The sequence below is a fragment of the Oreochromis aureus genome, linkage group 16 (genome assembly GCF_013358895.1).
Source record: "Oreochromis aureus strain Israel breed Guangdong linkage group 16, ZZ_aureus, whole genome shotgun sequence".
Taxonomy (NCBI): Eukaryota; Metazoa; Chordata; class Actinopteri; order Cichliformes; family Cichlidae; genus Oreochromis; species Oreochromis aureus.
The window spans coordinates 32,505,447-32,528,264 of record NC_052957.1 but is presented as its reverse complement, the minus strand read 5'-3'; the positions used below and the strand labels follow the sequence as shown (position 1 = coordinate 32,528,264).

The 22,818-nt window shown below is 42.5% G+C and overlaps 2 protein-coding genes across 7 annotated transcripts in view; one reads left to right on the top strand and one right to left on the bottom strand.

Annotated features, from left to right (window-relative positions):
* ankrd44 (ankyrin repeat domain 44) overlaps positions 1–11,548 on the top strand; it is a 31,084-nt gene extending 19,536 nt beyond the window's left edge. Inside the window, exons 14-27 of the mRNA XM_039599813.1 lie at positions 262–327; positions 833–944; positions 1,771–1,842; positions 1,927–2,128; positions 2,959–3,046; positions 3,144–3,261; positions 3,628–3,850; positions 4,024–4,111; positions 4,225–4,308; positions 4,381–4,526; positions 4,614–4,696; positions 4,852–4,934; positions 5,175–5,266; positions 7,145–11,548. Of these exons, the coding sequence (XP_039455747.1) occupies positions 262–327; positions 833–944; positions 1,771–1,842; positions 1,927–2,128; positions 2,959–3,046; positions 3,144–3,261; positions 3,628–3,850; positions 4,024–4,111; positions 4,225–4,308; positions 4,381–4,526; positions 4,614–4,696; positions 4,852–4,934; positions 5,175–5,266; positions 7,145–7,404 (1,717 nt within the window). The 3' untranslated portion in view covers positions 7,405–11,548. The remainder of the gene's footprint in view (positions 1–261; positions 328–832; positions 945–1,770; positions 1,843–1,926; positions 2,129–2,958; positions 3,047–3,143; positions 3,262–3,627; positions 3,851–4,023; positions 4,112–4,224; positions 4,309–4,380; positions 4,527–4,613; positions 4,697–4,851; positions 4,935–5,174; positions 5,267–7,144) is intronic.
* Positions 11,549–12,997: 1,449 nt separating this feature from the next.
* The window catches only part of pikfyve (phosphoinositide kinase, FYVE finger containing), a 34,232-nt gene continuing 24,411 nt past the window's right edge, over positions 12,998–22,818 (bottom strand). For all 6 annotated transcript variants that reach the window (XM_039599739.1, XM_039599735.1, XM_039599740.1 and 3 more), the window contains 17 exons: positions 21,718–21,831; positions 21,346–21,454; positions 21,120–21,274; positions 20,909–21,005; positions 20,265–20,322; positions 18,525–18,656; positions 18,322–18,442; positions 17,727–17,822; positions 17,549–17,629; positions 16,715–16,809; positions 16,557–16,616; positions 16,105–16,281; positions 14,854–14,957; positions 14,646–14,774; positions 14,154–14,415; positions 13,998–14,072; positions 12,998–13,527 (listed from right to left, as the gene is read on the bottom strand). In XM_039599739.1, the coding sequence (XP_039455673.1) occupies positions 13,412–13,527; positions 13,998–14,072; positions 14,154–14,415; positions 14,646–14,774; positions 14,854–14,957; positions 16,105–16,281; positions 16,557–16,616; positions 16,715–16,809; positions 17,549–17,629; positions 17,727–17,822; positions 18,322–18,442; positions 18,525–18,656; positions 20,265–20,322; positions 20,909–21,005; positions 21,120–21,274; positions 21,346–21,454; positions 21,718–21,831 (1,981 nt within the window). In that variant the 3' untranslated portion in view covers positions 12,998–13,411. The remainder of the gene's footprint in view (positions 13,528–13,997; positions 14,073–14,153; positions 14,416–14,645; positions 14,775–14,853; positions 14,958–16,104; positions 16,282–16,556; positions 16,617–16,714; positions 16,810–17,548; positions 17,630–17,726; positions 17,823–18,321; positions 18,443–18,524; positions 18,657–20,264; positions 20,323–20,908; positions 21,006–21,119; positions 21,275–21,345; positions 21,455–21,717; positions 21,832–22,818) is intronic.

Here is a 22,818-nt window from a genome sequence, read left to right as displayed (position 1 = left end):
TAAAGAAACCCGCTGAGCCATACCTACTGTTTCCATGGTAACCAGAGGTGATGCTATCACTGAGTCATGCTTGGTCTGCAGGTTTACGTTCAGTATTAGTTCAGTTAACGTGTTAGCAGTGGCAGGTGATGATGCACATAGGCTGTTTTTTGTTGTTGTTAATGCACGTTGTATGTATGTAGTATATTAATGCTAATGTCATCCTATCTCTACAGCCATCTGATCTTTACCCTGATCCTCTGTTTGTCTCCTCCCTTACAGACGTCGTGTTGCTCTGGAGCCAGAAAGTGAAGGCGTTCAGGCAGAAAGGGAGAAGGAGGCAGCACTGTGAGTGGGAACAAAATCTACTGAAATTTGACCAAAGCTATGCACAAATCTACAATACATGCCAAAAACTGAAAGGTAGAAGCGTATCTGTTACTATGTAGCTAAATGTGATTAGCTTAAAGAAATAAATCTATCAAAATATATCAAAACAGATCAAAGTATATAGTGATGTAAAAAAATGGAACAGGAAATGTAACAGGTGATTTTCACAGTTTTCTCAAAGTTTATTAATGAAAAAAAAACAAAAAAAAAAAAAGAACAAAATTGATAATAAAATAATAAATAAAAAAATAAAGAACAAATGGAGATAAAAGACAATAATAAAACACTCACAAAGTCTATAGCATACATGTGTGATGTGTAACTGACATTTCAGTCAAGACTCACCACTATACATTTAAAACACATAAAACATTCAAAACGGTGTTATCCTGATGTCATAAGCGTGTGTGCGTGTTCTCTGTGTGGTTCGAGCTGCCCTCTGAACGACGTGTTTGTGTTGCAGATGTTTGGAGTTCCTGCTTCAGAGCGGTGCTACGGCCTCACTGAAAGACAAACAGGGTTACAGCCCTGTCCACTACGCCGCAGCCTACGGACACAGGCACTGTCTAGAACTGGTCAGTGGACACAAACGTGTGACACATAGCACACCTTAGCCCCTTAGCCCAGTGTGGGGAAAGAGTAGCATCAGCTAGGGATAGACCGGTGGTCACCGTTGACTCTGAGAGTCACTGAAAATTTGCTTTATGTTGTCCCTGCTCTCTGGCCCCTTTCCTAGCTCTCTCAGTCAGTCAAATCTAATAAAAACAAAGAGTCCCGAAACAAATCTGACAAAGTATTAGCTAGCTGACAGTAACAGGTAAGCTAACAGCTAGCTAAATGTAAGTTAGCTTCTTACAATTTGCCAACAAACTAAGTAATGGCTTTGAAAAAGTAGTATTTGTTAAAAATAACAAATTTACTGATTAGTCAGAAGTAGTTTGTTAATATAATTTGCTAAAATAATGTAACAGCTGACTAAAAACAATGTTTTAAATGGTTAGTGAAAATATAAAAAGGTAAAGGTCACTAATGAAGTCATTTTGATTGGACCCCTAAGCTGATTTCTGAACCCTGACTGAATCAAACTGCCTTCACTCTGCAGAAACAGGATGTCTCCAGACTAAAGTCCTCACAAAGATGCACACACTCCTGTCACATGTTGTTGAAGCCTTACTGAGGTTGTACTGTTGGGGAGTGTCTGGAGGGAGTTTCTTCCTCTGCTGGCCTATCACTGTTTCACCACATGCCAGAAATCCGGGTGTCCTAAGTTAGAGCATCGTCTTTTATGTAACAAACAAACAAAAAAGAGCTCTGAGTAAATCCCTGAAAAACAGAGCTACTTTGATAAAGCACATGAACAGACTGTGACTGTGTTCACATTGGTTTTGTTTTGACCTCCAGCTGCTGGACAGAGATGGCGGTCACCAAGACGACTCTGAATCTCCACATGCCAGGAGCCCGCTGCACCTCGCTGTCAGTATTAAACGCATAAAGGATTTGTAGTAGGTTATCCTTTTTTTTTAATTTACATTTTTAAACAGTAATTTCTCTCTTCAGGCGTACCACGGCCATGCTCAGGCCCTGGAGGTGCTGCTGCAGGGGGAGAGAGAGGTAGACCAGGGGGACGAGATGGGGAGGACAGCTCTGGCCCTGGCCGCTCTCCGTGGTCACTCTGACTGCGTTCACACCCTGCTCAGCCAGGGAGCATCGCCACGCACCACTGATAAGCAGTATGGACGCACCCCGGTGCACCTTGCAGGTGAGCTTAGAAACATGGAAGCATGCAATTTGGCAATTTGTAGAAAAACAGGAAACAGAAATAAGATAGCTGGTCTGGGAGACTGAATTTTCAAAATAAGAGCAAAGATGTTGTTTTTTTGTTCCAAAAGATAAAAAAATAAATCAGAAATATAATTTCTATATGTGAAAAATTGCAGTGAAATCAGCATATGGTCAGTGTATATAACACTTTAATCCCTCTGCCAAAGCTTTTTTTAAACACTGGTTGATGTGAACTGTGAAACTACAAACAGCTGATAACCAACCCCTGGGATGGTTGTTTATTTAGATGGAAATCCAAGTATAAGATGTGTTATTTATGTGGAAAATCTTTACACTAAACATCAGCATTGGGTCTCTCATGTCTGAAATTGCTGTGGCCTCTTCCTCCAGCTGTAACTCATTAGTTCAGAATCATAGGAAACACTTGTTTTCATGCACCTCTGGGCAGGATTCTTTAGTGTATCAAAGGTCGTCTTAGTTATTCTGTCCTCTTATTCCAGCAGTGTGAGCATCATTTGAACATACTTGTAGCTCTCTGTAGCTTCAGATGTCTGCAGTCTGACAATGGAAGAGTCCTTATTGTTCATTTGAAGCACATGTATGTGCTGCTCACGTTAGTCGCATGAGCCCTGGTCGCCTATAACTGCACTTCAGATGAACTAAATTTAGAGTTTGTTCCCCATGTGGCTGAAAAAACAGGTGGTTAAATACTTTTTTTTCTACTGTGGTGACAGAAGTCATCACAACCTTTGTGTCACTGAGCTGATTTGTACATTTCTGACACTTTTTGTTTCGCTCTCTTTGTAGTGATGAATGGTCACACTACGTGTGTGCGCCTCCTGCTGGATGAATCGGATAGTTCAGACCTCGTGGATGTTGCTGACTCTCAGGGACAGTGAGTGACCCTCGCTCCCGCCCCCACACATCCTGTTTGCTTCGTGCGATTTGTCCCTTTCCGTTTTCCCTCTTAAATATGTCGTCCTCGTCTGCAGGACTCCTCTGATGCTCGCGGTGGCCGGAGGTCACGTCGACGCCGTGTCGCTGCTGCTGGAAAGGGAAGCCAATGTCAATGTGGCTGATAACCACGGCCTCACAGCGCTGCACCTCGGGGTGAGCACGGAACTTGTGTTTGTGTGGATTTAGTGCAGTCTTTATTTATAATTTCTTTCATTTGTGACGAGAAAGAAGCAATAAGTTTTATATTAGGGCCTATTAGACTGATGACTCCCTTTTTTGACATTTTTAGCATGGACCTTCTTGGAAATTCAATTCAATTCAATTCAATTTTATTTATATAGCACCAAATCACAACAAAAGTCGCCTCAAGGCGCTTTATATTGTACAGTAGATAGCACAATAATACATACATAGCAAATGTGCTTTAGTCATTAGAAGACTTGTAAAAAGAGACAAACAGGAAATGTTCTTTCAGATTTGTATTATAGATTCTTATTAGCTTCTGCTCTGTTGTCCCAGCTGCTGTGTGGTCAGGAGGAGTGCATCCAGTGTCTGCTGGAGCAGGAAGCTTCGGTTTTGCTCGGCGACTCGCGGGGTCGTACAGCCATCCACTTGGCCGCTGCCCGAGGCCACGCTTCCTGGCTGAGTGAGCTGTTGAACATCGCCTGCTCTGAGGCGCCATCCTTGCCCCCACTGAGAGACCACAGCGGGTACACACCGCTGCACTGGGCCTGTTATTATGGTTAGTGGCACCTGCAGACACGTTTTTACATTTTAAAAAAAATTTAAATTCAGTTCAAAACAGACAATCCTTTGTGAGCAGCACTTGGTGATAGTGGGGAGGAAGAACTCCCATTTAACAGGAAGAGACCTCCAGTTAGGAAACTTTACCCTAAAGTGTGTGTTTGTGTGTAGGTCATGAAGGGTGTGTGGAGGTCCTGCTAGAGCAGAAAGGCTGCCGCTGTATTGATGGGAACCCCTTCACCCCTCTGCACTGCGCTGTGTAAGTCACACTGATATCCCGGAGTCGTCTTTTTTGCTACTGGAATAGTGTTTTTCCTTCTTTTCAGAGGCCGATTTCAGTCACTGAACTTCTGTTTGTGTTTTGTTTTTCAGAACCAATGATCACGAGCCATGTGCATCGCTGTTGCTGGAGGCGATGGGTTCAGACATCGCTGGCTGCTGCGACGCTAAGAGCAGGTAATGTCGCCAGCGCAGCTCCACCCACGCTGCCGAGCACCGTTTGTTCTCATTCCATCCTCTCTCTTCCAGGACTCCTCTTCATGCTGCAGCATTTGCCGGTCATGTCGATTGTGTCCAGTTGCTCCTTTCCCACGATGCACCTGTGGATGTCGCAGACCAGTCGGGTCGCACTGCGCTGATGATGGCGGCTCAGAGGGGCAGGGTCGGGGCTCTTGGTACGGAGTTGTTTTACATGTGCTTATGTTCAGAAAATGAGCAGTGATTTTGGTTTTTATACATGCTCTGTATTCTGTCTCGTACAGAGGTGCTGTTGACCAGCGCCAGTGCCAACCTCAGTCTGACTGACAAGGACGGCAACACCGCCCTGCACCTGGCTTGCAGTAATGTACGTGTCTACAAGGGGGCGCCACGCTCCAGCATTAGTGTTTGGCCCAGTTTTGTGGGACCTTTGTTTACCTGTTTTACTGGAAGGATCACAGATGAGACCTCAGAGCTATTTACTTACGCAGAACTTTTTAACTTGAGTCCTTCTTCTTCCAGGGGAAGGAAGACTGTGTGTTGCTGATCCTCGAGAAGCTGTCTGACACTGCGCTCATTAATGCCACGAATGCAGCGCTGCAAACGTGAGTGTGAAAATACTTTGGCCATCATGTCTGTACATACAGGAAACACATGTGTCACTGTAAATAGGAGCTTTTGAAATGATGTATGTAAAGATTTAGTCCAGGATCAGTCCAATTAAAATAAATAAAATTAGTTTTCAGAACACAGAGATTAAATCTGTGTTACTAGCGGTGATGTAGTTCAATGAAACAAGAGTACTTGTGTAACCATGAGTTACATTATGTGTAACTTTCTGTCAGTCCTCTGCACCTGGCGGCTCGTAGCGGTCTGAAGCAGGTGGTCCAGGAGCTGCTGTCCAGAGGAGCCAACGTTCAGACGGTGGATGAGAACGGTAATATCAGAACTTATCAGGGCCTGACTGCACACCCTGATCTTTGGGCTGCATGAATGTCTTCCTTCTCTCAGCATGGACTCAGCTTGTCTACTGAAAAGTTTTAGACAAAACAGTTTTAAAAAGGGTTACCACTCGTTGTAGAGTAAGGTGAGTTTTATAGAGTGCAGGAAGGGTTTTCAAGTGAATTTGGGGTTTATTACATAGCAACAGACAGACAGAGATGGGTATAGAAAGCAGAGCTGTTACTGTTCGAGGTTGGCACAATAACTAGTCCACCCATATCTAGGAAAACGTAATGATCAAAGTAAATCTTCAATGGAGTGACATTTTTTAGGCTTTTATTTGATGGCAGGAAATGAAGGAAGAGCATGAATCGTTGTCAACCTGCCGGGCGGACACGCAGTGGGTGTGGACACCCAAGTTTTGAATGTGATAACACAAGAACGAAGGAACATAAGATTTAGAAATTGATACCACTGGTGTATCTACTAAAAAGCTCAGACAAGTTCAAATCTGAGCTCTACCGGAAGGTCAGAGGCCAAGTTTTCTGAAAATCATGTGAATGCGATACGTAGGACTTTGATACCACAGGTGTTTGATACCAGGGGACTGGGGGCCAGTAGTTTTTATATGAAGCTGTGGAAACCCTGATTAAAGCTGTTCATGTGTTTTTTGTTTGCTTTCTTTGTTCTTAACTGATGTTTTCATAGAACACAGGGCTGGATATAGATCGATTTAAACCTGAAAAGTCCATAATTGATTAGCTTAGATCAGCAATACTGGATGAAGTACTTTTGTATATATTCAGTTACTGGAGTTGTAGATTAAGTTGTAACCCAATTTCTTTTCACTACTATGGGCTAAGGATTTGTTTTATCGAGGGTAATTGTAAGAACAAAAACAGTTAAGCTATAAAAACAAAAGATTCACTTTCACTGCTAAATAATACACGCTGTTCGTAGAGCTACACGTGGACAGCTTTTAGCTAATGTCACTGAAAAAACGGTGTCTCCATACCCTGAATGAATGAAATTGTATTTATATGACACCAAATCACATGTTTAAAATGTTTAAAAACTCTTTAATATCAGAGAGAAAACCCCCGACAATCAGCGGACCCCCTATGAACAAGCACTTTGCGACAGTGGGAAGGAAGAACACTCTTTTAACAGGAAGAAACCTGTGGGAAAACAAGGCTCTGGATTAGATTGGTAAAGTTGTAATGAAACTTTAAAATATAAAAACACTGAATACAAACCTCCTGTACAGCTCCTTCTGCTCATCCCCAACCAATCAGGTGGATGCCCTCTCTGCCAGAGGTTACTTCCTGTTAAAAGGGAGTTTTTCCTCCCCACTGTTGCCAAGTGTTTGTTCATAAGGTTTTGTCTAATTATCGGGGTTTTCTTTCTATCATGGTTCTTTACCTCACAATATAAAATGCCTTGAGGTGACTGTTGTGATTTGGTGCTGTATAAATACAACGGAATTAAAAAACCAACATCTTTTCCTGCCAGTAAATACATCATTTTTTGATATAAAGTCATATTTTTAACATGGGAGTCTGTTATGATTGACTCACTTTTGCAGCTAGACGAGGTGAGGTCTCCAGTTTTTATTTTATTTTGTGACTATACTGCGCTTTGTTTATTTATTATCCAGTTTGGTGTTGGGCTGCTGTTGTTGTCGCTGTCCCCTCCTGTCTGCTCATACTGTCAAGTGGCTGAACTCTAACGGGATGCTGCTCCGTCTTTGTCTTCTGCTTTGCCTTCCTCCGCTTCCTCCTTGTCCACGTCTCGTTCCGTTCCTCCTTTTTGTCCGTTTTTGTCGCCCTCCCTCCCTCTGTCTCCGTTCTTTCTCTCTGTCGCTCTACCTCAGGTCTGACGCCTGCTCTGGCTTGTGCTCCTAGTAGAGAGGTGGCTGACTGTTTGGCTCTCATTCTGGCTACCATGATGCCTTTCTGCTCACCTTGCAGCTCTGGAGCTCCCTCCCCAGGGTCCTTGTTGAGGCATATACCCCACCAGGGGGGTAAAGGCCTATCCACTGGCCCTCGGGCGTCACGCAGCCCCAGGAACCCCTCGGGACCATCCAGCGAGGGAACCACAGAGAACGACTCGGAGGATTCGGAAACTTTCTGACCCCTCTGAACCGACTCTCTAGCTTCCTACCTCGAAGAGTGCACGTGAACGTCTTACCTCTCTCCTCGTCGAGGAATGATGCAGTGTTTGAGTGCACAACTGAGGGAGAAGGATAGAGACTTGGTCATTCATAGAGCCCATAAAAGTTCAATATTAAATAAATAACTTGTGGACAAAAACTAATCGTAAGATGAGTTGGAATATTTTCTATTAGATGGTTAAATAATATTCATATTTCTCATGTCTTCTATTTGTTTAGTATTGAACCTTTGGTGCTCCACATGCAGTGTCTATATCTTCTGTTCCTCATGTTGGGAACATGAACATGAACTGAATCGCTCTGCTTTGACGCCAGGCTGGAGACCCTGCAGCTTTTTTTTTTTTAGTGCTCTTTTTTTAAAAGAAAAACCAAGATGGGAGCAGCTGCACTGCCCAGGACTGACTGACTGGAGCCCAACGAGTCGCTCTGTGAACAAGAACTCGATCTGGACCAGTTGGGGTTTGGGTCTGCATGCTTGTGTTAATTTACACCACGGTTCATTCTTTCTACTCACGGGTGCTTAAATCCAAACAACCTCGGTACTTAGTCTCTGCACGGCACAGCAGCTCGCTGCGGAGACTCGTGTTGTCTTTTTAAAAGAAGCCATTTTTAACTGTTTGTACAAAACGAAGGAGACTATTAAGAAATCAGAGTGTAATTTTAAACTTTTTATGATTTAGGCTTGTTGTACCAAATATTTGACTTTCACGAGTAAATAATGAACATGTGGTAAAAGGTCACATAAACAGGTACATAGAGCTTGTTTTTAACTGTTTAACAGCTGAAGCACAAATTTGTAGGTTTTTGTTTGGTTTTGATGATGTTTGGATAGAATGTGAGTTCTGTGGCCTCTCCGAGAGACGTTCCTAGTTCAAATGTAGACCAGAATAGAGGATACGAAACACTAGGTACATCTCAATGACCTTAACATCGAGAAATCCAGACGACACAGCTCTGACAAAACATTCCTCAAGCCTGATTTAGAGTTCTTTGGTAAATCATGGTAGAGCTTACCATGTGTAACCCACATAAGTGGCCGTCAGCATTTATGTGCTGGTTCATTACATGTTAATTACCAAGTGGGTATGTCCAGGCAGCTGATGGAAACATCCTGGGTAAACGTATTTGTCCCTTAAGTTTTTCCACTTCTTTCCACATTCCCTCACGGCCATTAATAAATAAATATCCCAAGTTCGTTTCAGTTCCACAGTCACGTGTGTTTCAGCATAAATTTACATGCTAATGCAAACACTCAGGCACAAAGCTGTGTTCACAAGAGCTGAACAGTAATAATGATAGTCTGTTAATGTTAAACAAGTTAACGTTAGCCTCAAGAAGACATGGATACATGCTACGTTAGCATAATCCTGACAAACCTTTTGCCATGTTAGCCATTCTAGACTTTTCATGTTGAAGGATGCATTTAAATCTGATTTAATTTTATATTAATCAAAGCATGGTACATTTTATGGTAGTATAGTAGCTACACAGATAAGTCAAAAACCTAGTTCAATTAAAAAAAGGATAGCGTTAGCAGTGCTGTTAGCCTAAAGAAAATAGCTGCTACATTAGCACAAAGTGTTTTTACTATATTAGATCAAAACTAGCGTTATCTAATGTTATTGTTCAGGACATTTTTCAAAACATTCAGTATTATCAGTATGTGGTGTAAAGTCAAGAACTAATGTATCACAGGTGGAGTTGTAGATATTAACCATGGGGGTTAGCATTGCTGCTATGCTACAACCAGCCTGGGGGTTCTTCCAATTTAAATTCAGACTGAAGAGATAAAGATGCTTGTGTCCACCACTTGAATGAGTTCCTGTGGCCATGAAACACAGGCTGTTCTCTTGATTCTTTGAAGTAACATCTGCACTTTTAATAGAGTGATGTGATAAGGTAATGGGGATGTACCTAGTGATGAATATAAGGTCTGTGGAGATCAGATTGAAAGATGAGATTATGACTAAGATTTATGCATTTTGTCCTCTGGCCTTGAATGGCCATCTGCACTGTTTTCACTCCATTTGTATCCCTACCTGTTGTGTTGTGCATGCTTGCACACTTCCAGGCAAAGCTTTTTTTTTTTTGTACTTTAATGTTTAATCGTGAATGCCCAGATTCTCAACAAAGACCAAATTTCTGAGGCAATGAAAAGCTCTGTTTAGCTCTGTTGTGCTATATATGATCCATTACACGATGGTACAAACAATGCCAGCACTTCAATGTAAATTAACACAGGGCTTTGACCGCTTTCCTCACATTCCTCCCCACTGTTTGTCGCCCTGCCAGCTATGTGCCATTGTTTCAAATGTGTCCAGTGCCTTGATGAGTCTTTTTTTTTTCTTTTATGACATATCCTGTGCTAGTAGTTGGAAAGGATGAGTTCACTATTATTGCAAAATAGGAAAAGTGTTGGTGGTACCAAGCGGTGCAGATTTTGGCCATGCTTTGAGAGATTTACCTCAGACCTCTACCAGCAGCAAGGTGGAGGACGTTTTATTGTTTGTGTAGGTTTTTCGCCTTTTGTACACACCAGACACTTTTAAAAGTGAGAATAAAGTTCCAAACCAGCCGTCAGTCATGAGGAGCTGCTAAATGGATTTGAAGGTCAAACTTGTAAAACCAGACTTGATGTGCTGCTGAAGGTCATATGATGTGACTGAAAGCACAGTTACTGAATGGACCTATAAATATAAATCTCACTGCGGAAGAAAGAATGAATACTTGATTCATCGTTTAAGTTGGGAAATTACTGAAACAGTGAAAACAGCGAGCCCTTTCTCCTCTCCGTGGAGGTGCAAAGCTTAAAACCTGGACAAACAAAAACTAGGCGTGGCTGAGCACCACCGGGTACCAACAGTTTTGTTGAAATTGTGTGAACTTTTTCTTTAATGCGTTGAGCTAAATATGAGTCGCTATGTTGTATTGAATGACAGTGTTTGACACAGTTTTGGTTGTTTTGTTTCCTTAAACCTCTGAGGTCTAAGTCATCATTTGTTTTTGAGTTTTTGGAAAAAATGTGAATTGTTTTTCGTGTCGTCAGTTGAACTGATTGTTTCTTTGGCCTCTGATTGCCAAGATTTTGGAGAACAAAGTAATAAAAAAGAAAAAATGATGTTTGCTTGCCGAGGGTTAGTTAGGGGTCACCACCAGTGACAACTTAGACCTGAGAGAGTTAAAGGCTGGAGATTTAATCCCCCTAATTTTATTGTCAACAAATCCACTGCTCCATAAATCCTTTTGTTCCTCATGAAAAGTCCGATGATTTCCACTGAAATGTCCGGGAACTTTCCAAAGAACTAAAAGTCTCTTTGGCTCTGGTTACCTGTGTGACTGTCAGTTTCCTTTTGTTTTTATCTCACCAGCTGATTCCCATTGATGTTGATGACCATTAGACAGCAACAGCAATAAATTAAGTAGGTTTTACAGTCAGACCTCATACTCTCCTGCTAGATGATTAACTCGTAATACTCACCCAGTTGTATACTTTGGAAGGCTTTGATTTCCAAAGTATTCCGAGTGGAAAGCGGTTTATTCTTCTGTTATTATTGTTACACGAGTGAGTCTTACTACAGCAAGATCGATTGCAACTTTGTAACAAAAGTCGAGGCCTGCGGCTCAGAGCAAGGACTTAGTTATCAGTCATTTGTTGACAATAAGAAAAAAAGACAATATCTCCAGCCGTGTGTGTGTGTGTGTGTGTGTGTGTGTGTGTGTGTGCACTAGCTTAGGTACTGATATGAAATCCACCTGCTTTTTTGTAAATTATGTACTGTAAAGAAAAGCTTTGTATGAAGAAAACCTCCATCCCAGATGGTTTTGTTTGACTTTGGATTTGAAACGTAATGAGTTGTGAATCCTGTTAGCTGCCAGATAAGCACACATTGTTAGCAAGCACAGTCTTTACTGCCTCCGCTGTCCCTGAGAGACAGAGCCTGTCCGCCAGTATTCAACCAGAAAATGAGCTTCAGCAGGCCTGACAATCGTCGTGTGATTTTCATACCAGTTCCTGATGCAGTACGGCATGCTGAGGGCTGTTTGTCACCTCCACTTTGTTTTATATTAACTGTACAACAATAAAAATCTGTTTGGAGTTAAAAACATGCCAATTCTTTCCTTTTTCCATCAATCTGTGAGGAGACTCATTACACCAGGGATGTCAGACTCATCTTACATTGTGGGCCACATACAGCCCTTTTTGATCTGTGGACCAGACCAGTGAAAAGCCAGTTTCTGCCAGTGTAAAGAAACCTAACTACTCATTTAATCAATGATTAGTTTAAGACAGAGAAGATTAATTTCAACAATATGTCTCAGTGTTTCTACATGATAAAGAAATGCTGCTGTAGTAAATGAAAGAAAGCACAAGTTGTGCTTGCAGATTTTAAATGTGTAAAATTACAGATGTGTGTAACTGAATTACTTCAGTATAGTGTAAATGACCGTGGGGTCTTTATCAGTAGGAAAAGCTGAAAATACAGTTAAAAGTCCGACATTTCTGTCCTTCACTGTCAGTGTTCATGTTTCCAGAGCATATGCTTTATATCAGGGGTGTCAAACTCAAATACACAGTGGGCAAAACTGATTGGAGTCATTGTTGGTCTGATTCGAATGGTCTTTTCCTGGACTCAAACAAGTTTTGCTGAAAAATTGTTTGACTAAACAATACATATATTAGCTGTATAATACACTGTCAGTGTTCATGTTTCTCAGAGCATATGCTTTATATGGGGTCAATGCTACAGGTACAGCACACCCATTAAGTACAGACAGGTTGCTTGCTACCCCTCACCAGGCTCCCAGATGTTAGCCAATCACAAGTAAAGGGGCATTAAGAGGATTCATGTATGGACTACTTAAAAACAACACAAAAACACTTGTTTCTTTCTCATTTCCCACAGAAGAAAACAGAAATGTCTGACAGTCTTATTGTCAGATTTAATGATTAGAAACAGGTCAATTAATGTGATGAAGTGGTTTGGGAAAGCCTGAAAACCCCAAAACAAGCTGAAAGACACTAAAATGTTCCAGTGCTGAGAAGAACTGGACGATGACTCTCTATATAAGTGGTCATGTGATCCATTGTTGATATAATAATATCAAGTTTGAGGTAAGACAATTAAAATACTTTAAAGGTCCCATTCATTCATTACTCATACTTTGACAGCATCCAGTGTGACTGAAACTCTCATGATTGGTTAAATTCTGTTTTCGATCCTGTGAAATGAATGAAATAATATTAAAAACAGAAAAAGATCCCCAGCAAGAAGCAGGAAGTATTTTTGGATTGTCTTTCAGTTCTCCGTCTGATAAAGAGTGCAGTTAAGAAGAGCCATTGCAACAAAGATGTATGTTGAGGGCTGAGGTGACAACATGTATATACGAACTTTCTGATGTATATAGGACCACCTTGTGTCTTCCTTTTATATTTCATTTTCCCCTTGCTGTAAGAGCTCTGTAACACCGAAATTTCTCATCTGTGGGATAATAAAGGTTTATTCTATTCTATATTCGTGCATCTATCTCCATTAACACCAGTGGAAACAGATGATATTGATAAGAACCTTTTAATAGTTACATAATCTCTTTACATTTACAAACTTTAAATTACATGAATGAGTCTTTTTAACAAACTAAAACTGCCACAGCGACTACCGTCAGTGGCTCCACTCGTGGCACTAATTATAAAATAACAGCCGTCTGTGAAACACACCAGGAATCCAGAGGGTTAGTCATTAGAACCTGATTATACTGAGATAAAACTGAATGCTCTAGACTGTTTTCATAATGCCACAGATGCAGAGTGCTGGCTCTGCTGGAATGACACTGCTGTCTGTCAGGATTTAGCCTGTACCATTCTTAAAGATTTACAAGGTCCAGTGTGCTTCTAGCTCTCAGCTAGGCGTTTACAGGAAAGTCTGATTTGTGCACAGCGGCTGTGTTTCTGTTGAACAGTACTCAGTCTCAGCAGTTAGTTCCCAGACCAGTCCAGTGGTCAGGGACCATCAGGAAGTATTTGTCCATGGCTTCGCAGAAGCGAGCTCTGTACAGCTCCGGAGAAACCACAGTGGGCATCTTCCCTGGAAACAAAGCACAGCAACACGTCAGAGGAGGAGGAGGATTGTAATTCAGCTGGAAGTACACCGATGAAGAAGAAAAACAAAAGCCTTCTGTCATATATACACATATACGTTTATATTAAACTCTACCTAAGCACTTGAAGTGCTTTATAAAACTGGCTGAAGTTTAAATTACTGAAGCCAACATATGAACCTCCTGTGAGCTAAAAGCTCAGGCTTCATATGTTGGAGAGTAACTCCACTATTACCACTTTCTCTCTGATGATTCTCACAAGACTTGGAGCCTGTTGTTCTCATTGGCTTTGTGTTAAAGTTTATGGAACTTGGGTTTCACGTCTATGTGCTCAGATTTGACACCAAGCTTTAACACTAAGGGTGACTTGCTGTTTCACAGCCACTACATGAGCTGGACACAAATATCTAAGTAATCCATATGCAGCCATACTTTCTGTGGGCTTTATGACATTTACCTTGACCTCCGAGGATTCCAGTGGATTTAACAACCATTTCCAGTCTCTTGTCCCAGGTGAACGTCCTGATGTAATCTGCAGAAACGAGAGAGGGGAACGAATTAAAACAAAACCCCAACAAAAGTCTCCACAAAACGCTTCTCCTCCTCCTCTCACCTATAATCCCAACCACCAGCTGCTCGGTGGCGTCGTCCCGCCCAACCAGCAGGGAGTAGTCGATGATGAGGTGGCTAGACAGGAAGTAGGCGTCGCTGTGAATGGCGGCTCGTAAGATGGACTTGCAGTGGGAGCGGATGTAGAGCGGGTTGTCGTGGATCAGCTTCAGCAAGTTCTCGTCCAGCAGGACCACCTCGCAGCTTTCCTTGCCCGATTCTGTCTTCACGTTGCGGTTTCTCAGCGAGCCTTTGAGGTCGAATACCTGCAGGGACGTCACAGCATCAACAGAGGTCAGAGGTCCTCATGGTCCAAACAGCCACTACTGAAGAAACTGTGATGGATCTAAGATTTGTGTTAGAACTGTAAACACGTTTGTTCACACTTTGATGAATTATGAACAAACATGTTACAAGTATTGTCCTTTCCATGTTCTACATCAAGAATGAACAGTGTGTCCTGTCCTGACAGGCAGAGTGACACCACATCTCTAACCTGAGCCATCTTGCGTCCATAAAACAGGTTTTCCATAACAAGCAGGTCCAGCTTCTTCTCCGTGTTGTTCTGAGAGTTCTTGTAGCCGATCCTGTACACACCCAGGATCTTCGCCAATGCCGTCGGCCGCTGTGGTGCAAACATGCTCGTTACTCATTTGCAATCAGATGGTTAGAAAAAGGACGGAGCGAGTGTTTATGATGCATACTTTCTGCTGCACAGCTCCTGTGATGTAGGTAAAGTAGTGGGGTGCAAAGTCCAGGAAGGACTGGACCTCCAGTCTGGGCATCTGCTTCAGGATGAAGCGGTCATCTGACAGGACACACAGCAGGACTTTCATCAGAGGAAAGAACAAAACATGCATCCTGAAGCGTCTGAAGCTAGCAGAGGTTTGGCGTCGTTTCCATTATCAAAATAGTTAGTGACCAAGTCCCTAAATCAGAGAGCAGGTGTGGAGCATACCAGACATGTTTTTAAAACAACTAAAGGTTATTTTATGGTAAAAAATGGTAAATGGCCTGTATTTATATAGCGCTTTACTAGTCCCTAAGGACCCCAAAGCGCTTTACACATCCAGACATCCACCCATTCACACACACACTCACACACTGGTGATGGCAGCTACATTGTAGCCACAGCCACCCTGGGGCGCACTGACAGAGGCGAGGCTGCCGGACACTGGCGCCACCGGGCCCTCTGACCACCACCAGTAGGCAACGGGTGAAGTGTCTTGCCCAAGGACACAACGACCGAGACTGTCCAAGCTGGGGCTCGAACCGGCAACCTTCCGATTACAAGGCGAACTCCCAACTCTTGAGCAACGATCACCCCACCATTTTATGGTCCTTGTATTCATTTTCTTATTCTTTTTAACTTTGCCTTCAGCTGATCCTGTAGCTGCATTCATAGGTGGGAGCACGTTTCTAATCAGGCCCATTAGAGCCAATCAAAATGTGGGAGAGGTGACTCAACGTGTGGGGCATAAACAGACTGTATATAAACAATGGGCACAGCCACTGTGACATGGCTTTTGTGGTTAGTAAGTAGCCGTGGGGTTTTCGCTTGGTGACTTTTAAATTGAACATTACGAGCGTGGGGGAACCCGAGGGACGCCGCACACTCACTGACCAACAACTTGTCCATAACACGGTAGCCAGGGATGAAACCACCAACCTTCTGGTTAGTCGATGAGCTGCTCTACACCTGAGCTACAGCCACCATCATTACACAGTCCTAATAAAGCAGGACACCTCAGTGCTTACCACACACAGATATAGCGTTTACTTTATTATTTGCCATAGTCACAAGTGTCCCGATGTTTTGCATGTATTTTGTACTTACTAATTTATTTAGAAAAGCATAAGCACGCTTCCTTTTACACATGTGCACATACATAGTTGTGCAAGCTCATGTGCCCCTTTTGTATCTAAGTCGTATCTGTGAGGATATCAGCTCCAACCTTCTGTTGCGTAGAACACAGCTCCAGATTTCCCCCCACGAGCCTGCCAGTTAACGCAGTGGGACAGCGAGCGGACGAAATCATCCTCACTGCTCTCCATGATCTCCTCTCGCATCTTGTGAAACTCCTTGGCGTAGTAGATCCGACAGTAGAACTTGGCGTTGGCATCGGAGAACTCTGAAAATAAAAAGGCAGTCAGGAACAGCAGGCTTTGACACATTTATCAGAGGGATAACATTCAGGATGAACCAAAGAGTGCAACACAGTAATGCAGTGGTTAGCATTGTGTCCTAACCAACAAGGTTTGGTTTGATGTCTGCACGTTCTCCCACAGTAAGTGTGAAGAGTTTGCAGTCTCTGCGTTAAGCTCTGAGGTGACCTGTCCAGTGTGCCCCACCCTCAGCCCCCGACTGGAAAAGCAGTTAAAAAAACAGTAATAATAAAACACTCACGCAGCTCAACGTGTGGATTTAGGGCCTGTTTCTTCTGCTTATCTGCAGAGTCGGCCTCTTCTGCACAAAACAGAGACAGAATTGAAACATTGCACCTCCAGGTACGCCGCTGCAGCCTTTCCTCTTTCACTGACTTTGTGCTGCATGTGAACACTTACTGAGAGAATCGGTGTCTGTGCTGCTGCGACTCTGCTGTGATGACATCGTCTCGGTGGGCCTGGCAGGGCTGCTCTTAACCCGGCTCTCTCCACCACTGAGGACCAGACGAAAGAAAACACGATTTAGATTTGAATTTGTTTAAAATTGGAACCATTTGAGTTTTAGCAGAACCATGAGTAAGTTTTGCTCTTACACTGCTGAGCTTTTCAAACCATTACTATCCTCTAACACAACACAACTCTGGTGTGGCTGCTCAGTTTGAGATTCTTTTGGCCACTTGGGGGCAGCAGAAACAAGTCCTGAAGAGTCGTGTTAATGACTTCAGTTGATATGCTTGGCTTATCGTCATCGCTTTATCATCCAACATTCACTTCCAATATCAATTTTGGTCTCCCCCATCTCCCGAGGGTCTAAAGGTGCTAAATGCTGCCCCAATGTTCCATTTAACCACAATCAATACATTAATAAAAATAACTATTTTAAAAATGTATTCCCATTGTGAGAAATTGGCACTTGGGCTGTTGGCTGGAAGAAGAGAGCCAACAGCCAGATTATTCTGTTTTGATTTGTGTGATGATGCCACTTCGTCACAAACAGGAATAATGGGATTGGAAAGCTGCTGAGGTTACAGAGGATATATGAAATTAAAGTACCTTAGCATTTTGAGTGGTTGTTAACAATAAGGATGTTACCTTTAATTCTTCACCATATTCTGATGTATTGTGTTCATTAATTAAGTGCAAACAGTTAATATATGACTCAATAACAGAAATAAGCTAACAGCTGCACAGTGGATTGCACAGAGTTGAAGCTCCGGTGGGAACGCAGCGTACCTGCTGGGCTGTGAAGTCTCGTCCCCTCCTGTGTTCGATACCTTAGACAGATCATCCAGTGCTGTTTTGTACTCCTTGCAGCTGTATGGTGACAATCGTGTATATTTTAGCATAGTTTTCCAAACGTGACATCAATAGTGCCGATTTAAAAACAGAGAGGAGGGAAGCAGGTGGTCACCTGAGGGCGAAGGCGATGATGGAGCTTGGCTCTCTCTCGCACACTGCGATGGGAACCCGCTCGTGTTCGTACATGAGGTAGTGCTTATCTGGATCACTGTAAACATGTGACACAGCAGTCAGAAACCAACCTGTAAACGCCCGCTGAACATGAGGTGGTGCACGCCTCTTTGGACTTTTATGTTGGATGGCTAAAGTAAAGTTGGGAATCTATTTTAACTGGCTTCAACAAACACATTTTCTTCATTTATAATAACACCCTCCCCCTTTCCCCCCTTCATAGCAATAGCTTCCTAGCCTTAGATGATAACCTAGCGCTCCACCCTCTCATCTAAACAGGATCACTTCTGGATGAAAAAGCAACATAATGGAAGCTAAAATGCTAACGCCGAGTCTACAAAATCTCCAGTCCAGACACAAATGGGTTATGTCATAGTGGCTTTGTCCATCTTTTAAGTACAGTACATTATTTTTCCTACTGGTTACTTGAGGTATTGTTTATTATACAAGTGTCTAATATATCTACCACTTCAGTTCAGCCAATATGTGATCAGTGACTAAGTGGACGGCCCGCAGACCTGGAGCACAGTACTTACAATGGGAAAGGGATGGGATTGTAGCTGTTTCCAGGGAGGAAGTTGGCGAGGATTGCTTTCATGGTGGATTTCTCCTTCACCTGGCTGTCAGTGGAGCCCAGCAGGTGTCCGTCAAAGACGTCTGAAAGTGATCACACACACGACATGTAGAGCAGGGGTAACGGTGCACGAAATACGATAAAGATTAGAGGAGGAGTGCGAACCTTCTGACATGCTGACAGAGTCCTGCTCGATAAAGGAGGGGACAGGTGTGACCGGCTCGGCTCCAGGATCTCCTGGTGATGGCAGCAAGGAGGAAACAGTGGAGGAGGACAGCGTACTGAGGTGACGGTCCTCTGCCAGACAAGAGAGGGGACGAAAAAACAGCTTCACTGAGTAAGGTTTAACATGATTGAGCAGATCTCACCCTAACCTGGAAATTGTAGAAAAAAATCATTTATGCTTTTAACTTCTGAAATCTCAAAGCTTTCTGACATGAATAAAAAAAAGTTGCTGTCTCGCCTCCAACCAGTTCAGAAAACAAACAAGCCTTTTACTGGTTTCAGCAGTCGCTCCATTCACTCCACCATTTGACTGATCATTGCTAAAGCATGCCTCAAGCTACATGTGAGAAAGTTCAGTTAGGAGTCTTCTACATGTGAGAAAGTTCAGTTTGGAGTTCTTTTCTCTGAGCAGTTTTGTTATTTCAGGCCGTCTACAGGACGCGATGGCTGCTTTGCATCAGGAGTTAGTGAGGGTGGTCTCTGCCTACGCAGTTACCCGTGGACAACAACCGCGAAAACTATTCTAATGGTCGTCAAAGCACATCTTTATTGATATGTGTCAAAGGTGTTTAACTCCGTTATTAAGGGGTACAACGAGATCGTCAAATGTCGTCTTTATGGGCCGAAGAGTTAAAAGGAAACGGAGCTTTTACCATGACGATCCCCGACTTTTATATTTACATGCTTTTATTTTTCTTTCTTTCTTTCTTTCTTTCTTTCTTTCTTTCTTTCTTTCTTTCTTTCTTTCTTTCCTGTCATTTTAACTCAGCTCTACTTTAAACGAGACCGATTATTATTTCCAGCTTCATATCTTAAAGCTTTACTAGAGCAGCTTTTCACGACTGACAATTTAAAAACAATCCTACTATGCCCTGGTGAAGCCCCTCCCTTACTTCTTTGTCACTTTCCACTCCCTTTATGGCAGATTTATTTTGATTGGCTGCTCTGGTATAAACCTAACCTTCCAAGTCTAGTGAGGGAGGGACATCTTTTTAATGGAGAAGATGACTCTGTCGCTAAGAAAGGAAATAACGTTTTACAAAAGTGGAAGAAATGGATTGCCTACACCTCCCCTCAAGAGGACACTAGCTTCTCGTCTTGATGCAGGCTCAATCATCCAGGTAAGTAAAGGGTTAGTTCATCTTTCAGTGGGAGAAACGCTCAGCTGACTGCAGGTCTCCCCAACCTTATAAACAGTACATTTACGCAATGACTGAAACTAGCAGCACTGAATGAACAATGGGCTGTGAGGTCACTTCCTGGATCATTATATGTAAATGTTTACAAGATTGGGGAAACCTGCAGTCAGCTGAGACTGAAGAAGTCACTTGGATGAGTGACGAAACGTTTCTCCCACTGAAAACGTCGATGAACAGAATCAACCTTTTGGGACACTACCGTCTTGTAACGTAAATGCTTGGGACTCCTGGGACAATATGCACGAAGTATCGCACTGGTTCTTTTTAAATAAAACTGTCAAATCTAAACAAACACACAAACCCCCAAAGCCTTATTTATTATCTGAAATCCAAACAATTGAATTCAATTCTGTTGTGTTTTTATAGCGCCAAAACACAACAACAGTCAGCTCCAGGTGATTTACATTGTAAAGTGAAGACTTCACATTAATACATACTTTACAAAAGTCACAAAAGCACACTCAGTAAAGCAGTAACTCACCTTTCTCACCATTTTGTACCACCGGTGATGGGTTACGAGGGGAGGACTCCACAGCACTCTATTAAAACACAGAAAGATTATTGTTATATCTCATGTACGGGGACCACGGAGCTACAATCTAAGCTTTGTTCAAACCCACAAACAAAACAGAAAGAATGCCTCAAGTTCATTCTAATTGGTTTTTTGTCAAGTTACACAGTGAGGAAGAAGATGTGGAGAAGAATTCACTTTAGGAACCTTCAACAGAAACCGGATTATTAACAATAACCTTTATAAACGTGCCTTTCACGTGTCCCTCACACTTTGAAAACCTGTGTTCTGTGAATAGCTGTAAACTCAGATTTTTAGGTTGAGTTTTGGATGCAGGATCCATCCACAGTGTCCCAATACTGATGCTGACTCCTGTCACTATAGTCAATAATATTACATCACAGTAATAAAACATTATGTAATAAGAACAAGACTTTACATGGTTAAGAATTTGAGGGTGTGCAGCCATGTGTGACACTGATGCCACCAAAACACAAACAGCAGGTGTTGTATGCAAAGCAAAGACCAGCCCAGGTCTCTGACTACACAGCGTGTAAAGCAAACGGGTTACTGAGTGAAGTGCATGCAAACATTGACTGAATGATGCTACAGACCTTGCTGTCGTCAGTGGTGTTTGGCCTGTGTCTGCCTGGGCTGGGGGGTACAGACAAGCGCTTCTTGCCTTTCTCCTGCTGGAACAAATCCTGAAGTCTGAAAGTATGAAATCAGGATTAAAACCAAGTGTTGGTGTTGCTATGGTGACATGACATTTTTATCGCATGGATGATGTAATAAAGCACATGTCACATATTCTCCGACTCTCACCTGCTGTTCCAGGACTGCAGCATCTCGCACAGACTCTGTTTCTTCACCACCAGCGACTCGAGAACAGCCTGCAGCTGCTGAGGAGAATCTGAGCCGCACACCTGCAGTCGAACCTGAAGCTTTTCGATCCAGCTCCGCAGCTCTGCCTCTTCCATCTGCACACAAATACCAACATGAGCCCAAGACACACCCTGCAACAAGAGATGCTGATGTGGGGAGAACCTACATCTTTCTGAGCGAAAAGGTCCTCCATCTTTTCTTCACGTGTCTTACTGAAGGTTTCAGTTTTCAGGGATGTGAGGCGGTCATCGATGGCCAAGTACACCTGTGTCACTCTGGGGGAGGGGGGGGATAGTCAGGTTACTGTAAACATGCTACTACACCACTACCTCATGCACTGAGACCTTGTTCCAGTGTTTAAGTAAGTAAAAACCGTAACAATCTAAAGGGTAGCCCTCCATAATAGTCATATCAAATATCTGAAGTTGAGGTATCAGATCTGATATGTGGGATTCTCTTAACATTACAGCTGTTAAGTAGGAGGTAGTGGTAGAAATACACTCATTTCTTGAGCTGAAGCTCAGTCAGTGGTATTTACTTCTGAGTGAAGTCCTTCAGGTCCTGCTGCAGGTTGGCTTTGGATGGTCCCAGGTTCCTGATGAAGATCTTGGGCCGAGGAAGACAAATCTCCAACAACTTTATAGGCGTGTAGCTGAAGAAACGGGAAAAAACAGAGTCCCGTATTTGAAACTGTTGTCATAAAAAGTGCTTTAATTGTTGTGAACCATTTATACAAATACACTTTAACTTAAATGAATAGGCATGTGTAAATAATTATTACATTAAAACCAAACTCCTGGTTATTATCATAGATATTATCAATAAATAGTAAATATGGACTGTGGTAATTCTAAGGTAAGGATATGTACAGTTTCTGGTGCTATTTGTGTATTATGTGTTTATCAGAATTACTATTGCTACAAAGAAGTAATCAGATCATGCAAACAAGCAAACAAACAGTTATAGGGCCATGGAGTATTGGAGGTGGATAACACAATTAACCTATAAACTGGATTTAAAAGGGATTGAACAACATTAACAAATTACTGAAATGTGACTTTTTGTGTGTCTGTGTACTTTAGTAGCTGTATTGTCTATGTTGAGATGTGGTGTAATGTATATTATTGTCAAACGTGTGTGTTTCGTCATTGTTTTATTAAGAAAATCAATACTGGATGCCTGTGATCTTCAGGTCCTCAGAGGCCCTGCGTTAAAAACAGGCATGATTCTGTCACTGCACGTCTGTGAACTCAGCTCACCATGCCATCCACAAACACAACTCTATCACACAATGCAGAAGCTAAACAAAAGCCATAGCCAGAGCTCAAAGCTTGTTTAAAAATACTCGGGGGGGGGGACTGTTCTGGAGTCAGACAAATCCAAAAGGTAACCTGGAATTGGCAGCTTTCACATCGGGAAAGGTATATACAGGTTTTAGAGAGCGGGTCTTCTGCAGGGAATTACTTGCATATTGCAGCAAGACAATAGTGAAACATACTGCATATTACAATGTAGTATACAACAGTGGATAGCCGCAGTCCAGAACCTTCACCTAGACTGGCTGCTGGACTGGCAAAGACTGAGCTTGCCTCAGTTACATTTAAGAAACATTTAAGAAGTGTGAATGTCAAACAGGTTA